Genomic DNA, 10,000 nt, shown 5'->3' on the forward strand with positions numbered 1-10,000 from the left:
ACCTCTGGTAATGCAGTGGTATACACTCTGGTTCCACTGATATTATGTTTAATTTAAAAGGAAACCGATTTTCTTTGCATTATACATAGAAAGTAACAATCTACAATAATTCTCCAAATCTTCTGAATTTCCACGTTAAGGGTAAATAAATAGCAGATAAAAATAATTTCTTTAAAAATTAACTGGTATTACTGCATGAGCAAATCCTCCTTGAATATATGATGGCAACCTGAGACCCAGACAAGCATGCAGCTATGCACACACACATACACACACAAACGCACACATACAAACACACACACACACACACACACACACACACACACACACACACACACACACACACACACACACAAGCACAGGGTTGCACGACTATCTGGAGACAAGGTCATGTTTGTTACATTCCTCTATCAGCTGGCTGTTGAGGCCCACATTGCACTGTCATCATCATTATCATTATGATTATCATCTTACAAAATAACCCTCATTATGGCTAAACCAGGCCATTCATGCTCTTGCTGGAGTCCCACAGCAGGGCCGTAATGAGCCATACTGCGGCCCCAAAACGGTAGATCTGAATCTTCACACCATATCGGTTAAACAATGCTTATGTTCAGGGAAAAGAGGGACCTGGGCCGGTATGTTGTTGAGCGTGCACGATCATTTGTATGTGTGTGCATGTGCATGTTTTTGTGTATGTGTTTACGTGTGTGTTTGTGCATGTGTACTTGTGTGTGCGCAGCGGGGGTTGGACTCACAGTTCAACAAGCTGCAGGTGCTGAAAGAGCGGCCAGGACAAGGTGGTCAACGGGTTCTTGGAAAGGTTTCTGGAAGAGAGAGGAAGGAGAGAAAACCATGACATGCCAATGGAAGACCTGTTACATACATGATTTCACCCATTGCAAAAGTGAAGAAGTGGGATTAAAGCCTGAATTGGTTCAGGCTGCAACCCAGGGTGGTTTAGGAATTACCCGTGCAGTGTCTGTTTGCGTGTCTGTTTGCGTGACATGATCATGAGGGACAAAAACAAAGTCTGTAATTCGTTTGCATTTTAAGGACCGTTTCTCTCCCCCCCCACAAATATAAAGACCTCGGCTTTTGTGTTTTGGCTTCCAGTGGCAATTTCTTTAAAACTGCAAGGGAAGCTCAGCTTCCCCTAAAATTTCAAAAATTAAATGGTCAAATATATACTGTTGTGTTAACATTTCATTGACTAAAAATGCGTTAGAACACGTCCATCTCGAAGACGAGTTTGTTCAGAATCAGCTGCTTATCGCAGGTCGACTGACTCAATTTCCTTCTCATACATTCCTGTAGCGTCACAGTGCATTTGCCTGTTGAAGCTCAGCATCCATCCACTTCAATGTGGCTGCATAGAACAGCTTTTTTTAGTGCGTCGAAAGTCGACGGTCATTGGATAATGCTGCGATTATGTCCCTCCCACGGACACTCAGCGTCTCTGGGGGTGCATGGAGGAGTGGGCTGGCCTGGATGCTGGGCTTCTGTGTGATGATTGGAGGGTCTGCGAAAGACTGAGTTGCCGTTTGATTGACAGCGTTTTTGATCTATAAAACGTCGCCGGAGCTCTCTTCAGTCCTCAGTCCCATCACGGATTTTGCATGCGAGTCAAAACTGCAACCTATTTCTTGATATTTGCTTGGCGAAATTGCTAGACAATTTTCATAGTACATTTCATACACTTAAACACACAATTCCTTGCTTCAGTTTAACATAATTCCCACATTTCCTTGTTCAAGTTTAATATCGTTTTGGTAGTTGGCCATCACTTTGATTCAGGGAGCCTGAGGTCTGAACTTCAAGTCCTGTAGGCCTATTCAGATCAGGACTTGCAGGGTGACAGTGGAAAGTTGTGTGATTTCTTGGTGTTCCTTAAAGACATGGAGTTGGACAGTGCAATGCCTCAGCTTTACAAACTGTACTCATTAGTGGCAACAATTGGAGCTACATGTGCAGGTGTATAAAGCAGCCTAGCTCTGCTGGCCATTGAGAGGACACTGGTCAAGTCACTGGAAAAGACAGCTAGTTGGTATGACAGAGCATTTCCTTGCAAATGAACAGAGAGGATCATTTACATATACATAAATTTACAATTTATCTGATGTAGGCCGAAAATGAGCTTCCCCTCTTTGAAAGACCAGCAGCCACCACTGTTGGCTTCGGCATTCAGAGTAACAAGTCGAAGATTAATCCCAACGTATTAAGTGTCGGCACAACAGCATTTTGTGCTCGACCGGGGGATCCGAGCAGGGAGCTGGAGGATACGTGGACTGTAGTAAACCGTAGTAAAGGGAAAACACAAAGTCCACAGCTCTTGGAAGGTGGTGGGATAAGCATTGACTGGGTGGGGGGGGGGGGGGGGGAGGAGGGTGCTCGTAGTTCATCGGCAGACAGTAGAATTACATCTCTGACCTGATTTAAACAAGACGCTGATTCCCCAGGGTCTCCCATGATCATAGGATCTGCCATTTGCAGCTTGGAATACGTCGGGTAATGGAGGGCAGGGCTTTTACTTTGAAAGCACAGACGTGTCGACGCGATCACCGACGACCTCCGCGCTTACTACAAATCACTGGATCTCCCTGGGTAGAAGCATCCCTCTGCGGAAGAGCTTGTGATGTATATAATGTCACTGAATTCACGGTAATCAAATTATCTCCTCCGGAAGAGTTATAGTTATATACACGCACACACACACACACACACACACACACACACACACACACACACACACACACAGATGCACACACACACGCACGCACACACACACACAGATATTCACACATACCCAGACACACACACACAGATGTTCACACATATACACGCACAAACATACACACACACCCATGCATATCATGCGCTGGAATTTGCATAAACATTTAAATGAACAGAGACACGCGCAAACTCGCGCACGCATACAAATTACACGGTGCTACGTTGGCTCTGCAGATATTGTTCCTTCTTGGTTTAATCCTCTTATTATTAAGTGAGATAATGTGAGCAGCAACCCTCACAGCTTAACCCCAACCTGGCCCTCATTAGGGCATTACGTTTAAGAGCGCAGCTAAACATGGACGCCAAGGATTCTTTGTTCTGCACTACACCCCCTCTGCAGAGGGACAAAGAGGGCAACGTTGCCAGGCTGGGGTGGATGTCTCGTTTCACTTAGAAAATGTGAAGGAAAAAAATGAAATAGGAAAGAAACTAATTGTATTTTTAATAAAAACATTTTAGCGGGAATCTCGACATTCTGGAATTCCATTTGACGTTTTGCATTACAATGTATGTTTCTAAAACTGTATCAACCCCTCCTGAGATGAATCCCTGGCCACACCTCTGATGTTGGCAGAACAGCGTCTGAACAATGACTTATTTGTGCCGTGTCAAAGGGCTGACATCTCCCCTCGCTCTGGGGCGTGTCACCTCCGAGTACAGTGAGAGACTGTTACAATGCGGCTGGAGATCACTGCACTGACTGGGATCCAATGGGAACCGGCCTTCCTCTGCCATGCTACTTTACTTGTAATTTTAAGAGGACTGCAGAAAAACAGAAGCACACTCTCACACACACACACACACACACAAGCCAATACTCAATGTCATTATAAGCGCTGAGCGCATTATATGAGGCATGACATGAGCTATTATGGGATGCGTCCGATAGTAGTTGCAACAATGGGGTGTGTGAGTGTGCACGTATGTGTGTGTGAGAAAGAGAAAGAGACACAGGGAGAGTAAGAACTGTTAGGATGTTTTTTACCATTACCATAGCCCATTTTATAAGATTCAGGCAAACAGACTAGTGAATTTATACGTCGTTGACCTACTTCACAGATGGGAAATCATTAAGCACACACAAACACACACACACACACCCATACATACATACACACACACACACACACTGACCTTATCAATGTCCCACCTCGATACTGTTCCTGGGCTCTAATACCCCATTACACACAGACAGACAAACAGACACATGGCACACATGTACAACCTTCTCACACAGACACACAGACACATACACACACACACACACACACACATACACACACACACACAGGTAAACACACACACACACACACACACTCTCACAGTGTGTGTCTCTCTCTCTCTCTCTCTCTCTCTCGCTCTCTCTCTCTCTCTCTCTCTCACTCACAGGTGTTTGTTTCCACAGCAACAAGCATGGAGAGATGTCTCCATTGCTGCGTAACAGAGTGGTGGCAGAGGGACGGGGAGGCAAATAGACAGATGGCAAAGACTGAGAGCAGGTGAATACAGCAGAGGGCTTCTGAATCGAGATCCCCCCCTCCTTATTACATGTTATGCAAGGGTAGGACCGACTGTGGGTCCAGACAGTGGCTTTGCTCAGCTCATAGACTTCCAGAGCAAACCAAGGGACATGGCAGAGCCGAAAGGGGAAGCCAAGGGGATATCAGATCCAGGCCGCAGAGCAATGATTCGCGCAAAACCTAAACTCTCTTAGCAACAGTGTATACCTATCCGCGATTTACACGATTTATATATATCAACGTTACACACCTGAGCCGCCGAGTACACAGTGGCACACACACAAAAAACGATATTAAACTATATTTACAAATGTTTGGCTGTGTGTGCATTTGGGTAATTTTTGTGTTGCACACGCTGGCAGGTGAGTGAGAGAGGAGAAAGAAAGAGAGAGAGGAAAAAGAGAGAACGCAGGGAGAGAGAGAAAAGAGAGAGAACCGGAGAGAGAGAAAAGTGAGAGAGGGCAAACAAACAGTGAGAGAGAAAGAGAGAGAGTGAAAGTGAGAGAGTGAGAGAGAGAGAGAGCGAGAGAGAGAGAGAGAGAGAGAGAGAGAGAGAGAGAGAGAGAGAGTAACGAGGCAAATGCAAGTCATATTCTATGCACAAGCTCAGGACATGCTGTGCAAACACATAACTTAACTAGGTCCAAGAATAAAATCCGTCTGAGATGCACATTATGGTGAACTGACAGGTCGTAAAAAGTGAAGAACACCTGTCATGACAGGAAGACAGATAGAGATAGAGGAAGATGGATAGAGATGGATGGAGTGATATGGAGTAAGACAGGCAGAGGGCCTGAAATGTTTCTGACTTGGATTAGCCGGTGGCCTTTCTTGCTCTTTTCAAGGAACACTTTCAAAGACTGTGACACCAATTGCTTTTTTTATTGGAGGAAAGAAAGGAAGAAAGGGAAGGAGAGATAGACATAAGTGGAAAAACAGAAATTGGGAAGAACAGGGTGAAAGGAGAAGTGGGTGGGAGCTATCTGCGTGTGCCGGAAGAATGTTCATCCTCTGTTTGGGTTGTGTTCGCTCATGAGGAGAGCATGAGATCCCAATTGCTAAAAAGAAATGTAATATTGAAATGTATTGCATTGATATTGGACATGTCCTGTCTGTTAAAACGCAGACGAGCAGTAGGATACAGTAGCCCAAGTGAACTTACGCAGTAGAGGAGTGAACTCAGCTCTAAAAGGAATATTTGTGTCCAAAAATGTTCTATTACAATGATAAGGCTAGCTATGTATTCATACTTCTTTATAAAGGAATAGGCCTTTGGAGAAGCCAGGGAATGAGTGGGGGGGCTGAAATTGGGCTTTGGCACTGCAGTGCTACATATAGTTTCCTAGTTGATACAAAATGTGTGTGGGTGTGGGTGTGTGTGTGTGTGTGTGTGTGTGTGTGTGTGTGTGTGTGTGTGTGTGTGTGTTTGTGTTTGCTCTGCATGTGTCTGTGTGTAGTTCTGTGAGTGTGTACATCTCAAATTGTAGGTTTGTGTGTAGGCGGGGGGGGTCTATGCAGCCACCTTTGTGAATCTATAACTCTGTATTCACAGCCCCCATGTGTTTACATTTGATCATTTGAAGTCGTAATTCCGATTCCACAGCCTCACATGGTGCACAGCAACGCGCTCTGCAATATGCCCCTGATGTTTCACAGCACAGCAGCCTGCAGTCCACGCGTGAGAGGAAACCCTTTCAGATATTTATATTTTATTTATCGTTTAACCCATGCAACCTTCTCTGACCCAATGAGAACAGTGACAGAGTTGGTGGGGAGGGGGTGAGGGTGTATGGCCAAAGGACACCCAAATGTATTCTGTGGACATTGAGAATGGAAACCATTACTCAAGTTACTTATAACCTTTTCAGCAAAGCTCACTAGCCACCGCAATATCCGGACGATTTACACACGCTCCGCGGAAGCATTTATCAACACATGACTTACCGAAATATTATTCAAAAACAATATGGAAGCCCTTTTAAAATCATATCAAAAGGTGGAAGCCGTGTCACTGCACACACCATCAAACACTTGTTGGAGAGATGGTTGCGCAGAGCATATGATTTGCAACAGGCTTGAGCTTCCTTTCAGAGAGAGTGTTGTGTATGCATGAGGTTGGGGATATATGTTGTACGAGGGGGGGGGCGAGGTTTTTGGGCTCTCTTGAGAAAACATACACTCAAGCACAAGCATGACCGGGCGGACACACCGCACACACACACACACACACACACACACACACACACACACACACACACACACACACACACACACACACACACACACAGCCAAGCATCACATGCTAAGGTGCTATCTTAGTATGAGCATGTGCTCAACAGATGTAGCAACGAGCTGCAGCCTGTGTGTGTGTGTGTGTGTGTGTGTGTGTGTGTGTGTGTGTGTGTGTGTGTGTGAGTGTGAGTGTGAGAACGAGGAAGAACGTTGAGGGAATACTGCATCCTCTTGATGCTACAAAAAAAATGCATTCCTTTTTTGTTTCAGTCTCTCTCTCTCTCTCTGTCTGTCTCTTTCCCTCTCTCTACCTCATTCCGTTGATCCATCCTCCTCAGTATGCAAAATGCATTTTCATCAGAAAGGTCAGAGCGGCTACAATGCAGTTGAAAGTATAATTTAATATTTAAGATACCGAACACGTGCAGACTCTTGTGTGTGTGTCTGTGAGTATGTGTGCATGTGTAAGTCAGGCCGTGTGTCTGTGTGTTGCTGTGTATCCATTTTGCGTCTGTTCATACATGTGGGCCATATTTCTGTGTATGAATGGTTGTTATTTTTGTGAATGAGTATTGTGTATACACAACTGTGTGACTGAAAAACATTTTGACCACTAAGAGGTCAACTGCCTTGTGTCTCGACAGTTTTCCTTCAGAGCGCCTCAGAGAGCTATCCACTCAAGTTGCTCAAGGGCACCACTTCCGATCAAAGCAGCCGTTCAGAAGAAATGAAGCAGCTTTCTAATAAAAAAAAGTAGAAGGAATCACAAGGAGATAGATTTGGTCATCCGATGTCTTGCAGCAACAACAACAGTCCCTCCTCCGGTTATGATCTGACAACGCCGGGTCCGTGTGTAGTGAGCAGGCCATTGCCAAGCTCTCATGTATCTTGATTTAATAACAGGCTCTGGTCCTATTGCTCTATGCCTGTCAAAAGGCAGAGACAAACTTTTCATTATATTGACTTGGCACCATCAACGGCAGGCTAGAATGTGAGTGTGAATGAGTGGATCTGAACAACATGAAAGTCCTTAAGTCATTAGTAACTTCCCCCCTGTGCCCCCCTATCTTCAAGTGGAGATCTACAGCCAAGACGCCCTGAAGCTTGTGTCATTTCTATGGGTATGTATCGTCATTTGTTATGTTGTGGTGGTTATCTAGTACTTTCTGCCAACATGAATCTCTATAGATTAGTCTTGCTGTAAGTCGCTGACAAGAATGCTTTCACCTTATCAATATCAGGGGCAGAAGGACAGAATGTGCCAGAACTACTACGGAATCCTTAAAGCGTGAAAAACTATTCAGTTTTTCGATCACAAAAATAAATATTGTGTCACTTAGACGTTTGTGTCGACCTCAAACATTCGTCAAGATCTAAAAGGTTGCAAGGCCCAGTGTGGTACGGCGGATGGCGCTATAGTGAGTTCAAAAGGGACTAGAAGAATCAGAAATTCCTTCTCACTACTGATCCTTTGGCCGGTAAGTAAACTGCAGCCTGCTCAAGCTCACCCATTAATGTATCATGTATAACATTTCTGCATTTAAATATCTTGAAACGACAAGACCTATGTTACATATTTTGTTGAGCTGTGTACTAACCAAAAAAATGTTGTCAACAATTTTCAAACCCAGTGAAATCCGTAGTTTTATTCAAAGTAACGGTCTGTTTCATTTGGTGAGGTTGCATGTCAATGGCTTCATATCCCCTGTCCCCTCTATCTCCAGGGAACATGTGAAAACAGTAATCCATTAGAGATCTCATCTACTGATATGATGTTTCAATATCCATCTAGCTTGCTACAATTGGCTACCATGACAAGTATCAAGCCAGCCACCAACCTAATGCAGTGTAAAATTGGGCGGGCCGCCCAGGTACATTAACAACAGCTAAAGTATATTTGGCAACCCATAGTAGCATTTTACTTATTTTTATCTCTGTCTGGGAGAATAACGCCATTTGCGCTCGACAGTTTCTCCAATACATAAACTATACATTTACTGTTTAAAATGGGTAAAATCGTATATTTCCTTGAAAAACTGCCCGCATAGTCCCTTTCAGCTCCCAGTAGCAGCGATTTGTAAACACTCCACCGGGGCCTGTTGGTGGCCCTCTTGGTAGAACAGCGAGTATAGCTGCACTAGGACCGTGGTAGGTAAAGCACTTCTTTTAATCCTGCTGCTATGCTGGCAAAGAAATGGTTGGGAAGGTTTTAAGTGGAGTTACAGGAGGTCCCTGCTGTACAATGCTTAATGGAGACCACCGACCGGGCCCCTTTCCAATGAAATCAACATGGGATCTTTCTATTGCTTCTGGGAATAAACCACTAGATCAGGCGTTAATCTTGATCTGCCCTCAGCGTGGTCTAAAAACGACGTATTGTCATATCCCCGGTTGATCTTTGTGATCACAGCTCTTTCCACTCAATTTGCAAATGATCATATCCTTCAGCCGCATTTGCATATCTGCGTCTCATTGCGCACACTGTGTGGCGGCGAATACGTGTGTATGTGTGTGTATGTGTGTGTGTGGCCATTTGATTCACGCTCATTAAAGCCACGTGTTGTGGGGATTGAATGTCGACGTGCTCGAGGGGGAAACGTCTACCGCGTGACCGCTCTGGACGTAACGGAGATAGGAGAACTGTGGTGGAGGATGAAAGAGTGTCCTTTATACTCCTATACCCACATATCAGATCAGGGGAGAGCCTGTGCATTCAGACCGTATTCTCAATCTGATGCTTCACACCTATTTCTCACCACTATTGTGAGCGTGTTCCTGCAATTGCTATTGTACACTCACTTAGGTCAATGCACACATCAAGCCGTTGTGCGGTAACGGATGCGAGGCTGGAGGGAGAAGACTCAGTGGAGGCCGTCCGACAACAACAGAGCGGTGCAATACAACGGTGTGAATCATTGAAATAAACGACATTGAGAAACCGATCTATGCAGAGACTTTGTTTACGTTTATTTTCGCTGGAGTCAGGGCTAGTGAAAGTGTTCTCTTCATCACTTGGCATAATGCGGGTGATTTCCAATACGCTACGTCCGTAACAAGCGGTGACATCGGGGTGAGCGGTGAAGCGTTTGCTGTGTGTGTGTCACGTGGCCATACGCATATTGAGGAAGCGAGGAAGAAAGGAAACAAGAAGGCTGGCAGTCATCACACGCATTTAACATGAATTGCATGTGTCAGGATAAGTTTGCTGAGGAGTTGTTTGTCATCGGCTATGCGGCGTGTGCAGCCGTGCCTCGCGGCAGAACCGACAATGGGTGAGGTAAGAACTGTGTTTACGTAACCCCTTTTTTCGAGGCACCCGCTCTTCTTTTAAGAGTTCCGCTAACAAGGTAAGTCGAAACATGACAGCGGATCGCAGCCGTTTATGAGAAAAACGAACAGGCTTGTTTGGGAGCAGTTTGTTTTGATGTTGTTTTTTTTTCCGGAGGAGCAGAGAA

General features: G+C 44.9%; 1 protein-coding gene across 1 annotated transcript in view; it reads right to left on the reverse strand.

Moving 5' to 3' along the window:
• Positions 1–10,000, reverse strand: part of LOC311357225 (NT-3 growth factor receptor-like) — a gene marked incomplete at both ends in the record, with an annotated part of 114,421 nt that overhangs the window by 68,111 nt on the left and 36,310 nt on the right. The window contains one exon of the mRNA XM_084477136.1: positions 759–827. Within this exon, the coding sequence (XP_084333262.1) occupies positions 759–827 (69 nt within the window). The remainder of the gene's footprint in view (positions 1–758; positions 828–10,000) is intronic.

Source organism: Micromesistius poutassou (assembly GCF_964030765.1).
Source record: "Micromesistius poutassou genome assembly, chromosome: 13".
Taxonomy (NCBI): Eukaryota; Metazoa; Chordata; class Actinopteri; order Gadiformes; family Gadidae; genus Micromesistius; species Micromesistius poutassou.